Raw genomic sequence first — 17,867 nt, 5'->3', positions numbered from 1 at the left:
ATCAGCATCAATCTAGCCGAACAAATTAAGGGAAGAGTTAAATTGCCAGGATTCCTTCAGGAGTCATTCGCCAGAGAGCAACCACGTTGGATCTCGCGGCGTTGACTGCTTTCGGGGGCGGTTCAGGTCCCAGGGTCGCGGTGGCGGGCACCGGAGTCCTCGCGCTGCCCGGCTTGATACCCGAGAAAGGGTTATCAGGTATACAAGGCGTGCAGGCGAAGACGAAGTCCGCAGGGCTGGCGGGCCTCGACAGCGAGGCGGTGCGCCGGTGGGTCGCGGAAGCCGCGCGTACCGTCCGGCAAATTCCGCCTCCGGTGATCGTGCCGTCGAGCTCTCAGCAGCACCTCCCGCAACATCATCAACATCATCATTCCGCCCATCGCCAACACCAGGAATCCAGCCCGCCGACGGTGGGTACCTCCCCCTTCGCGTTGCCAACTTCAATGACACAAACACCCAGCATGCATCTGCTCGAAAATAACAACCTAGTAGAGGCAATGGCGCAACAACAACAATCCCAGCTTCAGCAACACCAACACCAACAAGCCCCAAAACAGAAGCAAAATAGTCCCACGAATAATAATACCATCGAGGCCTGGAGATCCATTCAGGGTGGTCATCAGTGGTGGAGTCCACCTAGTAATGTTCATCAGGAACAGGTGCAGGTACCTTCTGTTGTTCATGCTACGAGTCAAGCCCAAACTTTGCCTGCATCTTTGTGTCAGAGGCAGCAGACCTCTGAGATTGATCAGCCTCTCGATTTTTCTGTCGGGTCCTTGCAGCAGCAGAGACTGCAGTCGAGGACGAGGACTGTTCATGAGAGGCTACAGGTCAGGATGCAAGATAACAACAATGGAACGGGCAGCGGACAGAAACTTGTAAAGAGTGGCAGCAGGAGAAGTTATAGTCCTAGCGAAGGAAGTTCAAGTGGAAGCGAGGACGAAGGGGTTTCTACTGGAGGAAGTCCCTCGGGACCACTTCGTGGAGTCGAAAATGGTGAGTGATCAGTATTTTGAATAGCCTAAATTTTGAGGATTTGTAATCGGATAAGGCAAACAATTGGATTAGGGTATTTGGATTAAGTGGATTAGTAAGCGAAATTAATGCTGATCGGTGAAGATCTTTTAAAGAATTTACCTGATTTGCATTGTTAGTTTCTTGTCATACTTTATATTATTTTTCCCTTTTACATTACATTTTTAAACTGGATAAAATAAAATACTTTGATAATGTGTTTACAATATGCTGATGTGCATTGGACCAATTTATTATTTTTAATTTTGCAAATGATTACTAATGATCATTGTTCCAATATTTCATATTGTCATCCAATAGATAGATAATTTACAAGATAGGAATACTTATTTCCAGACATAGATTACCAAATAATCACTCTTTTTATAAACACTACTTCAATTTCTTTCTTCCAAGAATAGTCCCACTTGACATATTCAATTAAGTCATCCATAAAATGTAGAAGTCACTAGTCATCTGTTTGGTTGCGCAGACATTGCATCAAATCTCGCCAAGTGACACAATTGTCAAACAGTCCTCCAATATTCTAACAAAAGCAAACACTGTATGCAGCATCCCTTTTCAACTATTTTGGACGCTTGTCAATCTTTTATCCAAAAAAATACATTTTGATCAACTTATTCAAAGGCCAGAATCGGTGGTAGTTTTTCACAAATTTTGAATATTATTCGGGATATATAACGAAGGGTGGAAATAGGATATAGGAAGGGTCTGTCAGCTGTTGGTCCTGCATCCCCCAGGCGCTAAACACCCACGCGTCCTTTCTGAGCGCATTTGAGGCTGACTCATTGTTGTATTGTGCTGGTTACATTGTATCGAATTCACCCCAGGTTCGCAAACTCACCTGTTCAGGCGGATCTCGCGTGTGACGTTGCATCTACGTGTACACGCTCAACGATTTTGCGTAAACGTTTCACGGAGGGAAGATAAATTCCAGCTCGCCCATTTCATCCAGCGTTCTCGGAACGAAGATATTTGAATCTCCCTTCTTTCGCAGAAGAATGTATATTTTCTTATTTAAAACATTCTGGAAATTTTCTTATGTCTCAAATTACAGTCTTGAAGCTGCAAATTATGCCAAGTTCGCTGATGTTAAAAATGTTTTGCATCATTAACTGATACTGATGATACGGATCCTACATTGTAGAGAACACAACATTTCAATTACCGTAGATATCAATTACCATATAAACCAATTATCATTTGAATCAATAATCATTCAAGTCAATTATCATTTCCTTCAGGCATCTATTTTAATTATATATGTTGGGGCATTATCAAGCAGTTTAGTTATCAATAATCTAATCCTTAATAGTGTTAAATGAGGTGTGTAATGACTTCTAGGTTATTAATCGATTCAGATTTTGCTTGTTTAATTAATTATCTTACTACCTAAGGTGTCTGTCTCTGCCTTTTGATTCTGAGTAGTAGATAAATGATTTAAAGCCTAAGTTTGTGTCGTTCGGACAGTGGACATGATATGAATTTTAAATCAAGGGGTCATTGGTCGCTGGTGCAGAGATAATTTGTCAATTTTCCATTCAAGCTTGAGAAACCTTTTTTTCCGTATATTTCTAGATCTAATTTTATTAAATATAAAAAAATCCTGATATTGATACGATATCTACCGATAAGGACACTAAAGTTCCACCTGACAAAGAGAAAAGATAACAGGATTTTCCTCTTATTTTATACAGCCTGAAAGGAATGCTTCTTTTAATATCCCTTTTAAATTGAAAATGGTGAACGCAATTTTAAAATTTTTTTATCAAATGTAAAAGTTACCCTCTAACAGGTAAATAATTTTCATCCCTATTAGAGTTAACGCGTGGCTACTTTTATCATAAAAGTCAGAAGTGAGTCAACATTTCATGCAAAACGTGTCACTGATAATTTACGATAAAGTACAATTCGTCATCCATTGTTAGTCAATTACACACTATTCTGTGATCTTAACTCACATTCTTTGATGCACGCCGACAAGCATAAAATTGATTTAAAGAAGGCTCGAAAAAAAGCATATGCATAAATCTCAACCATCTAATTAGAACTTTTCTAAGAATTGTATTTAAATTTCAAACTATTTAGTCATAAAAGCCTCATGAGCGATTTTAGATAGATTTGGCTTCATTTCTTATCATCTGGCTGTAATTGGTTAATACTATCGTTCAAATTACTTAATTAATCCTTATAATACTTCATCAGCAATATTTTTCGGCCCGGATAGAACCTCGGAAAACCCAGAACTGGCTGATATTGATCGCGACTCCTTTATCGAAATTAAATCATGGTAAAAATATACTGTTTACAAGAAATAATTAAAATTAGATTTGCAACAAAGTCTATCAATTTATGAAGACTGAAGCTTCGTATTTATTAGAATGTTTCGTTCTTGACGACTCTTCTATCTGATAAGAGGCATTATCACTAGAGGTTCGATATCGATATAGAAAGCAAATGCAGCAACGGAAATTATTCCGAAGGTTTCATGTGACTTATGTATATTTATTTTTCATGACTCATACAATTTGTTAAAGAAACTTGATTTTTATCTCCGTTTGTAGTTCTTTTAATATTTGTCGTCTTCAATTTTAGTTATTTCTGGTTTTTTAGTCGTGTCGATATTATCAATTGATAACGAAGAATAGTTTAGTTGTGAGACGCTTATAGACACTTTCCAGGTTTTTAGAGACATTTACGTTGCGTGATGATCCGAGACACGTGTGCCAGCATTTGAGCCTAACACGTGATATTGGAATATGTGACACTACTACAGAAGAAAATAATAAAAGTAATCAACTGCTTATGTGGTCAACTAATAATCATTATTTATCCCATCGAGATTATTTACCTGGATACAAATCCATTTATACTTTTCAAAGCGTTCTCTTATTATCGCGATGTCAGATAAATTGTTTATGAATATTGTGATAAGAACATGCTAACTAGGTGAGACAGATGGCGTCGATTTTCAATTTACCCTCGACGATAAGTAATCTGGAATACGATAAGTGTTTAAAATGAGTATAATACCTATCTACTACTAATAGAAGACGCAAAATGATTCATAGCATTCATAGGACGATTGGTAAAATATATACCTCATTCGGATTTTTCCGCTAACCTATGGATTTTACGGACAGTTAAGTGTACAGACATTGAATGAAAATTATTATTTGTCACCGAAATTCCCTTTAAAAATTCTGTTTTTCCGATTTTTCTTGATATTTGATCAAATGATCTCGATCAAGTTTAGAAAATGGTACAAGGGAGAAGTAAGAAATTATTTTCTGTGATTTTTGTCTCGAGCGTAACAGTTTGATTTCGATCTTTTGATGCAACAAAATACCGCAGGATTGAATAATAAATCAATCGTTAAATACCTTGACAAGGATCGATAAAGAGGGAAGATAGAAGCCGGTACGAGCGCCGTCGGATGACTCGCGTGCGGAAAATTAGATAGCGTTTCAATTCGTGAAAGTACACCAACGACGATGTTGCCACTCGGTTCGTGATCAATGATCTTTGAATTTCAAACAAAAAAAAACGATTGAAGTACTTCTTCCGCGCAATGCGACTTCCACTGTCTCGATATTTCCTGGTCAGCTTTATGTTACTGTGGTTGATATTACGGTATTGCAACTTTTAAACTTGGAAGAAAATGTTTTCTGCACAACTTTAATGGGACCTAATTACAAGGAAAAATTTAGATTTGTGATAATCTATTCCTTAAGTTGTATTTACTGTCTCTTATTTTATTACTTTCAGAAGTAATTCTAGAAAAAAGGCTCAAATCTAATACAATAGGAGATAAATTTAAAGTAATAAGGAAAGATACATTTTCTCGCTTGTTACGTTTCTTGTGGTGTTCGGTTTTTGCTCCGCGGGAAAGGTGATTCCTTTATCGGTCTGTAATCGTGACATACACACGTCACTCGAAAAACCAAGGCTTGGCTCGCTCGACTAAAGATAAAGGCCGGTGTATAAAGAGGCGACCGGAAACGATATAAATGTTAGCTTCGACATTTGGGTCCGGAAAGAAAGACGTTGAACTTTTGAATAAATGATCGATCTTATTTCAACTTATTTCATATGTCACAGAAATTGGAACGGTTAGATTCGAAATCGACGGGAAGCCCGCATTTGACGAAAATAGTTTTTGACTTACGATTTGTAAGGCAATAATGTCAATAATTCCCGAAGGCAAAATAAAATCTGTTGCTCAAGTTGAAGTAATTGGCAAGATGCAAATTCCGTTGCATTGCAGAGCCTTAGTATCCTATTAATGGAATGGAATTATTCATCTGGAATTTTATACCAAGAAAAATGCACGATTGCTTGAAAAGACAATTCGCTTGACTGTTTCTTAACGGGATATGTGGAATTAAGCATTATCTTGAGATGGAGATTGTAGATTCACTGGTCTTGTAATCATTTGATCATTAGTGGACAAAAAGGTATGCTTGTAATGTAGTTTTGCAAAAGTAGTACTTCTCATTGTCAGTTATATTTTTATTGAAAGAAATAAAATAGGAATCAGTTTTTCATAATTATAATTTTTGAATAGCTTCTTAGCTTGGCCAGATTTCAGATTGTTGATGTAATTTTGAAGGTTCGTCAAAGCGGAAGTGCAACCTGTTACGATCTTACGTCATGATGGGTCGAACGCCTCCTTATTTACCCGTCGACATTTCCGATTATAGTTTCGGCTTTCGAATTAAGGCCTGGAATAACCTGTTCAGAACGCTTCAGGGCTTTCTGAATCTCACCTATTAGGCTGTTTCACACACGTTGGGAGACGTTCCAGACGCGTGGCTCCTGAGATTTTAGCAAAAGAGATATTCGCAACTCCTCGAATTTTTGCCGTTTTAAATTTGTAATTAAAATTGTAATTATTTCGGTATGGATATATTCCGTTTTTTTTTTCATTTGGTGCTATTTAGCAGCCTTTTATACAATTATGATTCCAAAATGTAACGAACTCGAAATTAAAACTACTCTCCAATAAATAGTGTATGATATAAATTAAAGTAGATTTTATTCAAAATTTGATTAGGTCTCAATTATCCTATATTAAGGATGTTATTCGAAAAAATATAAGTTAAAAGAATTAGCATACATCTGCAGATGGTAAATGTTCAACAAAAAATTTCTACAATTTGTGACACGATACAGTTGGTCTATATTCTTTATTCCCTAATCATATGCCAATTAGAGTCAAAGATTAGAGTATAGAATCAGTCACGTAACCGACCAAACCCTTGAGGGTTTCTTAGGATTTGGAAGCAAAGAAGAGCCTTTTATGAATTCTGAGCGGCCTGCAGGCACCTTGCGAAATCTCACCTGCTACATGTGCGTCGAAACAAAAACTTTCGATACATGCGAGGTTTTTTAAAATGGGTGCATGAGTAGATATAGAGTGGTGGGTCGTAGAATAAGAGGATCTCTTGAAGGTTGGTATCTATGTTTCTCGTAGCAGGTAGAGCCGCCGGATAAATCTCACCTTGGCTAGGTCAGGTTAGACCAAGACCAAGAGGATTCCAATAAGGATTGGAGGGCTGCTAGGGGTCACGTGGCGTCGATCTTTTTTTCTCTCTTGGTCTCAGTTCCCTCCTCTTCGTTAGAAAGAGATGCTGGACCAGGTAGGCATCCTGCTAAAGGCTAACCCTTCCTACATGTGGTGGATATAGGACCACGCAGGTACACACATGGTCGACAAATCACCGACGTGTGCGACACGCGACCAACTTTTCTGGCCTTTCTTTCATTCTTTCTTTCTTTAAGCATTCAACGAAGGGCTAGGGCCACGTGTCTTGCCATCCTTACGTTACACCAGTGTCCGACGATCCTTATCGACTCTCCAATCCTGAAATGGTCTTTCGTGAATCAGACTTACGAGACACCTGGGGACGTATTTTGGATTAAGAATGAATGTCTACTTTTACCAGGGTTGTGATGATTTTATTGGGAGGTCTGGAAGAAATTGGCTCCGCTTCGATGCTCGAAAGTCAATGCCAAGTTTAGGCTGTTTTTAATCTAATTGGCATGAGATTATCAAACAAGAAATATCAATTCCATATAATTAGAGTCCATCTTTAAAAGGTAATGTAGTTTTCTAACTAAATTATTTTACATAAGATCATTCGTCAAAGTTCGATTAGACTATGTTCTATCTTCCCTAACTTTTCACTTAGATTATCTACATCTTCCAGTCTAGCTTCTGAATTCAGTTAAACAAATCTCATGCAGAAAATGCCAGATATTTTCCTTATTTCTGACTTGGGTCAGATCGGACACACAATTTCGTGGGCCTAAAGTTGGTTGATTCCAGACCTCCCAAGTTTTCATGTAAAGTGTCAAACGTCAAAAATATTTCAATTAATAATTGAAAAAGTGACCAAACAAGTGAAAAAATGCCAAAAATGAGTACAAGACGAGTGCGTAGGCATCGTATACTTCAAAACATTACTTATCAAAAAACACTATTTATCAGGAATTCAAGTATGTTAAGATGAAACCTAACCTCAAAATGAAGTAATTTATTGTAAGAAAAGAAGCAGAATTAATATTTAAAGTGTTGAATGTGGAAATTAGGTGATTTGATATAATTGTTATGTGAATACAACCTTCTTATTGTAGTATGATCGCTTTTGTAAAAATAACTTAAAGAGCCAGTGTAATATTATAATCCGCTTATTTCAAAATAACTTTTTACATTCAAGTTTCATATAGAAATTAAAAGCAACTTTAATTTAGAAATTGAAACAAAAAACATATTGCAAAATACTTAAATAGTTTATCATACACAAATGCTGGCTGTTATATTGCGTCTTACGACTTTTTCCGTTTGCTCCAAAATAAGTTTTTTTTTTAAATTATTTTGTTTCTAGTCTTACATGCAACAATGTTTTCATATCGTGATCTGTTTGACAATCTTATATTTATATTATCAAATTTCAGTTTAGGAGGTGATATATGCGATTTTAATATTATTTTATTTATGAATCCCTTTCAATTAAGAATAATAGAAATAAATTATTATAGGCCCAATCGGGTCCAGGCCGGTTTATCTCTGGGTGCAGCGCTTGATCCTCGATCGGGTATCGCGTTTATTTCGAGTTTGGCCCCATCTACCTAGATAGCCCGATTTGGGCCAAATTCTGCCCAATCTGGCACCAATTTTCTCTAAATATATGAATGATGATTTGATATATAGTAGTGATATTGTAATTTATACAATGTATTTGGTATCATATCAGGGGACGATGACAGTGGCAATGGAGATAATTATTTCCTATCAATGAATCGTTTAGAAAATACGGAACCCTTATCTCAGCACTTTTTGAAACAAGATTTCAGACTATCCTAAAGCATTTATACTTTTTGTTCGTAGAATTTTTTTAATTGAGTGCGAATTATTAAAAAATAGTGTTGTTGCAAAATTACGGACCTGAATGATTCAGGATAGAAGAAAGAATAGCTGAGAAAGTCTTTGAGGAAATGACAATCATGCAAATCATGTGAATCCTTTCACTTTCGTTGAATATGCTGCAAAGGAAAAACTCGATGGATCTTTCAAAACTTCTAAATAAATCAACGTTTCTCATAGTTCTTGTTCATTAGAAATTAGCATTCTGTAAAAAATTGCATAGCCTACCTTATCCAAAAAGAACCAAATCAAAGTCGCAGTTGCATCTTTTATGTTTGATACATCCACTCTCATCCCTTGCAATCATTTCAGTAGTTGAAACGCTCCAGCATAAAATAAACATCCTGCAGACTGCAGAATGATGTTCCATTCATGCAACGGTGCTCACGAGGGTTAATATTCCTTTCGCCTCGGCTGCATCATGACACACACGTGCCTTTGCTTTATTGTCGCAGGTAGTCCGTGTCACCTCTTGATCTCGTGTATCGATACGCCACGATCCTATTAACGACAGTAGAGACTCAGTCAGCACACCATAGGAAAAATGCACTGTCGACCTTGCCAAGCGGCATCAGAAAGGAAATGTACTTTTCATAATAAAACCTATAATGGCGCATAGTACGATAATGTTGCGAGTATACGGCACCGACACTCATTGCCGACAGTTTGCGGTGGACACTCACACAAAGCGACTCATTTTACGAACATAAATATCCAAACACAATCTTACAGAAACTCAGGCAGAGCAACTGACTTAAACGCATACTAATGCAGAAACAGTGGCAAAAACCTTAAACACATTTACCCAAACCGTTAATGCACTTTGTAGCCACGCTTCGTACCCGATGATATCCAACCATATATCCACTAACGCAACATTAAGAATACCTGCTACATACACATGGTCTCGCGGTGAATCTCATTTCAAGGACCTCCCAACGTATGTACTATCACGGATGAGCGTTCGCGTGAGCTCGTGTGCTGTTCTCGAGCTTGCGAACCGGATAAATGATGGAAATTACCATATTCATTGCATTGTTGGCTTTTGCGCACAGGTGAGCCGACAACCGTATTTGGAAAACGCATGCTAATCTGTCGAGATAGATTGCCGTCTCCTCGGCTAGACCTCGTGCGAGTCGCAGAAACTCAGAATACACTCCACGGATTATTTTTATACATTTTCTCATAGAGGCAGACGAGCAGATACACAAGCCTTCTTCGGTACCTTCCGGAAAAAGTTTCATAAATAGATAATAATGCATTACGAAGATCCTTGTGAAACGAATTGAAAGGAGTCGTAATGAACTGGAGAAGCATTTTTCTCGAGTTTAATAACAGATATGATTATTATAATGATGATTGTCTTATGATATGCTTAATAGTGATTAGGGTGTGAATTTCTCAATTAACTGGCCCCAGAATGGGAATTTTATCTTGTAGGTATTCAAGAACGTATTTATGCTATATAGAGTTCCAGTATGTGGTTGAATTTAAAGAGGATGGCCTTGTTAGCATTAGTGATATTACGTGGAGAATTGCATTTGGAATCTGAATACCCACAAGATTGTTTTGCTTATTACCAGCATAACTCAATTGGATTTAGGTAGATGTACATCCTACAATTAGGCTCTAAGTCTAAAATTTGTCATTATTAAGTTCTACCTATCCATTAAGTGTGACTCTTAGAGTTTTTTTAAATGGAAAAATAAATTTTAGTTCAAGTCATTATAAGATACAAAACAAATCAAGATTCTAGAACATGTTGACAGATACTTCCAAATCATAAAAACCTCTTTGCCTCTGGCTGCTGAACCTTAATGAATTTTCCCATTGTATGCACGTGTTCCTAAGAGCAATAACAATCCATTTTCTATTTACATTATGAATTGGTGCACTACGTGTTTAAATTCTCGATCACTTTTAAGTAAAAATTACTATCTTATTTTCCAGTAGCCACATTCCAGAAATTATTATCAATCTTCTATTACTTATTGAGGCAATAGAATCACTAAGCAATGTAAACTTAAATGCGTATGAGATATCAGGGTATTTATTGCACTAATGAACAACCTTGCAAAAAATATTTTGATTCAGGAAAAAATGTAGTTGTTGTTTCACCAAAGTCAACTTTTTCATTACCCATTTCATTTACAGGAAAATTGTCAAGTGCAATCTTATCTCGTGTCAAGAAAAAAGCCAGGATTGATGGATAATTACTTCCTTGACTTTCTGATTAAAACTACTGTTTCCATATCATCTGCATTTTATTCTTTTTGTAGCAGGCTGATTAAACTTTTATATAGCTGTTGTCGCAGTCAATAATTATCAAGGATATTTTTCTAACCTGATCACTTATGATATTTTGTTTGATCAATGTGTCTTCATTATTCATCACATTTACTAGAACTTCTTTATAATTGAAATTATTAGCCTATTTTGTAAGAATGTATTTTATAAAAATGGGTGAATCAGAGAATTTAGAGTCAGCGGTTATTTTATAACATCAGGAAGCAGATGATCCTGGATCATTGATCAAGAATGTAAGGACATCTGCGAATCAGAGGAAACATCAGTTCTCGGATTCCACCAGGATTGAGAAATTGCTCCAAAAATAAAATCAGTCGTGAGATGTTAGATAGGTATCCTTGATCGGATGACGATTCTCTAGTTTCCTTTTCCAACTTCCTTGCTGATGACTCCCATCCGACTCTAACGAGTTCATTTTCAAGCCGCGCGCGCAATCATTTTTACCTTTGTTTCTCTAATTATGTCTTCGTGTACACAATAAAGTGCACTACATGCTTCGTACATTTCCTTCTTCGTTAAACACGAGTAAATTTTACTATAGTGGCAAAATGTCATTGACTTTGATATAAAACTAATTCCAGGGCAATCTAGATTTTCTGGGCTTCAAGGTCTGATTGGAAGATAAATCCTTAAGAAAATTTCAATAATTTTTGGTCGAAATCAATATTGAAAGAATATTTGAAATGAACATTGCAAATGATGATTGTAATTGGCAGAATTATTAGATAATTGGGAACAGCAGACGTAGCAGATGGCATTTTAGTGCTAATCATGTAAATACACCCGCAGATGCAATTTAGAATATGAGGGTCGTATAATTTGGATTCGACCGCGAGGTATTACATATGGATGTATGTCGGTTGCAAAAAGCCAGCTATTGGGTCTTTTTGACAGTCATTGCGGTTCCTGCATCCTGCGCAAGTTAGTTCCCTATCGCAGCACGAATTGCATTTCGCACGTCATGCAGAATGCAAGGCCGAATACCATATGCTCGCATGCAAATTTCACCTGGATCATGTTAAAATGTTCACTATCTCTGTTATTATTAGAACCAAAAAAAAATACAAAGTTTATTCTCTTCAAATAATTCATTATGTGTAATACAGAAATAGAATTCAATCTATGTTCGGCACATTGCTTCAAATGGTAAAACTAAAACTGTCTCTGAAAAAAATGGTAAACTTCTAATGATGTCAAATGCAGATTAAGTTAAAATAATGATAAAACCGGTAGTAATCAAACACTAAGATCTATTTTTGTTGAAATGTTCATTCTGTGACAGCTTGCAATATCCAATTTGTAGTAAACGATTTGAAGATTTGCAGAGGGGGTTTTCAATAGTTTCATGAGAGACAATGGTACTTGGCCCACGCGGGTTTCCACGTATGATACATTGACTGACTCGTTCACATGAAACACTGAATGCGATATCCCGTCGATTGGATTCCTTTTTTTCTGCTTTATTTTTTATTTGTTCCATGAAGGGAATTACGATCGAGTGTTTCACGATGCATTCAAAAGCACTCGTAATACAACCGCAATGGTTATTGAAACAATTTCAACATTCTGTAACACCCGAGTCCGATTCATGAAAGAAAGGAAAATTGCAGATGGATTTTGTAGAGATATTGAATTGTACATAAAAAATGCTACTGGTCACTTTTGGTAAAAGGGAAACTGAAATGAGCCCGTTGAAATTGGCGGGAGGGAACTATTACAAGTTATTAAGTACAAGTACAAAAGTACAGTAAGTGCAAGTAAGTACAAGTACAAAAGTACAAGTAAGTACAAGTAAGCACAAGTAAGCACAAGTTTTATATATAAGTACAAGTAAAAAAACTAGTACCACTATCTTTATATGGATCTTGTATCACTAAATACAAATGTTCATTTTTATCATTTATTTATATATTTTACTTTAGTTTATTAAGTTACGGATTAACTTACTTATTTTCAGTTTATGGATCTCATTAGATTTTTCAGATTAGGGTATTTATAACATTGAACTGGAACTTTTTTAAAGAATTATAATTTGCATTGAGAACAAAAAAGTTTAAAAAATGCCTTTTCCAAGTTAGAATTAATCACAATTTAAGAGTTTCCTTTTCCAAATTAAAAAAAAAGAAGGTACTTTAAGTATTTTTTAGAGTAGAAGTAGTATATCAAAGTGGAAATGTTTCCGAATTAAAATGCATAATTTAGTTAAATTGTTTGCTGCGAATTTAACTTTTTTTAGTTAAAGATTCAACTACTTGTGGTTAAAAAGTAAAATCTTGTTAAAAATTAATTTTTTGCTTGAAGATTCATCATTTTAATTGAAAATTCATCTCTTTTTAAAATGTAACTACTTTGTTGAAAATAATTTTTCGAACTAAAAATGTAACTATTCTAGTATAAAATTTAACTATTTTTTGTGAAAATCTGTTTATTTATTAAGAATTGGATTTTTAACAGAAAATTCAACTTTTCTATTTGTTGTTGAAAATTGATCTTTCTTGGATGAAAATTCAACTGTTTGGTTAAATATTCCTCTTTTTTATTTTAAAATTAAACCATTTGTTTGCCAATATATGTACTCTGCGAAAATTCGTCTTTTTTGTAGAAAATTAATCTTTATGATTAAAATTTCATGTTTTTAGTAGATAAAAAATTCATCAGTATGGTTGAAAATTAATTTCTCCAAGTGAAAATTTAACTGTTACATTTCTAGTTGAAAAATGATATTTTCTACTTCAAAATTCAACAATTTTATTTAAAATTTATATTTTTTAATTGAAAATTAAAGTATTTCGTTGAAAGTTAGCATATTTTGTTGAATAATCTTTTCATTTTTTTCAATCTCTTCGTTAATAATTGTTATTTTCGGTTATTTTAATTTAATGTTTATCATTTTAATGAAAATTCATCATTTAGGTGAGTAATAAAATTACTTGGTTGAAAATTAAACTCTTTTGTTGAAAATTATTACTTTTTGGTTGAAGATACGTCATTTGAATTGAAAATTATATTATTTTTTTTGTTTGAACATTGATATTTTCAAGTTAAAACTTAATTACTCTAGTTTTAGTTTAGCATTCATTTTTTGAAGTTAAAACCTAATTATTTTAGATATGGTTGAAAATTTATCTTTTATAGAAAATTTTTTTTTTGTAGAAAATTCAATTATTTTAGTTAAAGATTCATTATTTTGAGTGGAAAACTCATCTTTTTTGTTTAAAATTCAACTATTCCAGTTAAAGATTCATCATTTTAATTGAAAATTCCTTAGTTAGGTTGAAAATTAATGTTTGTAACTAAAAAAGTAACTATTCCATTTTCCGTTAAAAATTACTTTTCCAATTAAAAATGCAACTATTTGGCATAATATATATCTTCTTCAATTGAAAATTCAAGTATTTCGTTAACAATTTATGTATTTTGTTGAAAAATTGAATTTTTTGGTAGAAAATTAATCTTTTTGTTTAAAAATTAATTTTATTGTTTAAAATTTAACTATTATAGTTAAAGATTCATACATTTATTTTAAACATCCCTTATTTTGTACTCTGATGCTCTGTTGTGTTAAAGGATGTTTAGAATGAACGTCATGAAATTGAAAAAATGTTTACGTTTCACGCTAAACATGAATATGTTACTTTTATTTGAACGGAAAAATTGAAAAACATGACTGGGAAAAACCGGGGTTTCCATTAGAAGCCACTTTTGGTTCCAAAGAAGCTGCAACAAAAATGAACCCCACTTGCTGAAAAGGAACCCAAAACGATAACTACGCTCTAAATGATACCTCAATTGGTGTTCTAAAGAATTCCAATTGTAATTGAGCCTATTCATAAAGAACCTATTTTAGCTTTGCCCACTTCGACATTTTGTTTAATTAATAACATAATTTTTACCTCGAAGCACATATGAACTCGAACTCTGATAGACATAATGTAATGAAGATAATTAAAATACAAAATATTACCGCCATGAACACAGATATAATGAATTGAAAAATATAATTTGCAGGTTATTTAGCAAAGTTGTCAACATAAAGGCATATTTATATGCAAGAAACTTTTCGTCTCAATTCATCGGTCGATAACTGTTAATCGATCCCTAACTGACCAGCGCTACTTGGCAAGTGGTTGGTTTGGGAATGTGCCACCATGTTTTTTTTAAGTGCGTTCTAAAGGAAGCCTTTTGGCTATCTAAAGGTATCACTTGGAGCTCAAGTTCTAAATGATACCAACTTTTATTTAAGCCGCAACTGTAGTGAACCCCCAGTTTTTTCTGTGACACATCGCGGTTATGATGTTTACACACTAAGAAGTGTTGTTAAACATGCTAATCAAAAAATGATAATTATTTGGTATTAAGATGGATAATAAGGTAAATGCTGACCGGTTTGAGGTAACAAGGTGAGACAAGGCTCTTTTGTTGAATTCAATGACCTGCTCCATTTGCCAGGCATTCTCCTTGCAATCGACGAGCGACTACCTATACGCCGAATTGGCGTCTCTAAACTGCTGGATGCCGCCGACGAAGTGCCCTGTCATTCCGTTCCATGGGATAATGCTACACGCACTTACATGTACATCGAACAATATACCAACGTATGGTTTCATTTACCATTAGCATTACCATTTACCATCAAGCAGTGTTATATGTGTCTTAATTTGAATACATGAGGCAGGAAGTCTGAGCACGATGTGCATTAGCGACGCCTATTTCTGTGTACTCTGCATTATCTTTACTTAAGATAGAACCGAGCCAGGTCCACGAGGCGCGCATAATCCATATGCACGTTCGCGAAAAGTGTGCGTGCGAAAGGCCTGTGTCCAAATCTCGAGCTGATTCATAACCGCGAAATTTGGAACGACCTCGCGGTCGTTAAGCCTCGTCATCGTGCTTGTTACATAAACCAAGTATTATGTGTGGACCCACGTTGTAAATGTAATTAATATTCCCAAATTCCCAAAAAATGTAAGTGGATATCAAGAATCCAGATGAGCGGGGAAAAAAATCAAAAGCGATTTTTAACTTGTTTCAGAAGCAGAAATTACCTACAAAAAGAACGAAGAGTAGTTTATATCATAATTTTAGGATGTAATGTACTTTAGGCAAAAAAATAAGTCGTAATTTTGGCCTAATTTTAGGGTAAAATCTATCTGAAAAAAGAAATAATCTTGTTGTCTACGTTCAAATTAAAGAGAAACCCTTTTTCTGTAAGGAAATTGCACGTAAGATATAAATTTTACTCCTATGCAGTATTTACAGATGATCCTAGGGGCCTTACTTAAATTACGTGACATCTCTATGGAGAGGGAGGGCGTTGAGAGATTTTGTTACTATTTGTTAAGGAGGGGTGTTTCTATAACTTTCAGTAACTGTCAAGCAGAATAAATAAGTAAATCTTCAATTTTAATTTTAATTTTTTTATCAGGGAAGAATATTTAACTGTTTTTTTTTTTTAATTCAACTATTTATTAGAAAATTAACTTGTTGCTTAAAATTCATATTTTGACGTTTGGTAAGTGAACTAAAATCGTTTTTGCATAAGAATTCAACTGTATTCTTCCATTTGTTTTTTTCAATTTAAAAATTCATCTACGCATATATTACATATATATATATATATATTTAAAAGTCATCGTTTCTGGTTGAAAAATCAACTGTTCAGTTGAAAATTCAACTATTTTGTAGAAAATTTACTTATTTAAAATTCATATTTTGATGTTGAGAAGTCAACTGAAATCTTTTTTAGGTAAATATTCCAATTTTTTTTGAAAATTTGTCTTTCGTCGATAAAAATGCAACTGCTTGTTTGGAGATTTATCTTTTTGATTAAAAAATGTAGCTGTTTGATTGAAAATTAATCTTCTTTACTTGAGGATTCACCTATTTGTTTGAAATACTTTCAAAAATCATTTTTTGTTGAAGATTTATATTTTTGATAGAAAATTTATCTTTTCGTTTGAAAGTTGAACTATTTTGTTAAAAATTGATCTTTTTTCAATTGAAAATTCAACTACGTGAGTCAAAAATAAACTACTTTGTTGACATTTTTTTGTAAATAGAGGGTTATCCCTTTGTTGAAAATGTAACTACTGTGTTGAAAATTATTAATTTATGACTAAAAATTCACATTTTCTGGATGAAGATTCAATTTTTGTACATAAAAATCATCTTTTCGGTTGAAAATTTATTTATATTGTTGGAAATTCAAATATTTTGTGAAAAAATCATCTTTTATTCTACAAAAGTAAGTTTTACTGTTTAAAATAAATAAGTAAATTTAAGATATTTTATTTTGCATCCGGAATATTGCTTGATTCCGTTAATAAATGATCCGATCTTAAAAACTTTACAAGATTAAAATGCTGGGATTTGAATTTTAATGTTACGAAAAAATAAAAAATTGTTTTAAAAAATCTGAGAATTTTGAAAATGAAGGTTTCACCCTGTAAAGCTGATTAGAAATACAAAAATTTTCAATTAATTTCAAGCCTCATATCTTATTATATCTGGAAAATATAAATTATGTATAGTAAGAGCGGGGGGGGGGAAGTATTTTGTTACGTTTTGTTCAATTTTCAATAAAATAATTATATTTTTAACATAATAGTTGCATTTTTAACTCAATAGTTGAGTTTTGAACCCACAAAGTAGAATTTTTAATTTTTGAAAAATGAGTTTTCAACAAAGCGTTAATTTTCTTAAACAAAAATATTAATTTTCATAAAAATATCTGAATGTTTAACAACATTTGAAATTAAAACACTGAATCTTGAACAAGAACAACAAAAAAACGAAATTTCGACAAAGAATTCGAGTTTTAACCGAGGAGTTGAACTCTCAAACAAATAAGATTAATTCTGAATGAAAAATATTATAATTAATATTTCATATAAAAAAGATTTTATTTAAAAATAGTTAAATTTTGTTACAGGGGGGAGGTAGGGACTTAGAGAGGGTCTATAATCCACTACGTAATTTAAGTACGGACCCCTACTTAACCCTTAAACGGCCAAAACGCCACTACCGGGACACTGCTTTTCAACGGCCAATAACTAAGACTATTCGACACTAGAAAAAATTGAGACTCATATATTTT

General features: G+C 34.0%; 1 protein-coding gene across 2 annotated transcripts in view; it reads left to right on the top strand.

The window, feature by feature from the left end:
• Positions 1-492: 492 nt before the first annotated feature.
• LOC117178071 (POU domain, class 2, transcription factor 2-like) overlaps positions 493-17,867 on the top strand; it is a 254,301-nt gene continuing 236,926 nt past the window's right edge. For both annotated transcript variants that reach the window (XM_033369299.1, XM_033369298.1), the window contains exon 1: positions 493-996. In XM_033369299.1, coding sequence (XP_033225190.1) covers positions 498-996 — 499 coding nt within the window. In that variant the 5' untranslated portion in view covers positions 493-497. The remainder of the gene's footprint in view (positions 997-17,867) is intronic.

The sequence above is a fragment of the Belonocnema kinseyi genome, chromosome 8 (genome assembly GCF_010883055.1).
Source record: "Belonocnema kinseyi isolate 2016_QV_RU_SX_M_011 chromosome 8, B_treatae_v1, whole genome shotgun sequence".
Lineage (NCBI taxonomy): Eukaryota > Metazoa > Arthropoda > Insecta > Hymenoptera > Cynipidae > Belonocnema > Belonocnema kinseyi.
Note: the sequence above shows the minus strand (reverse complement) of the source record. Positions and strands in the feature narration are given on the sequence as shown.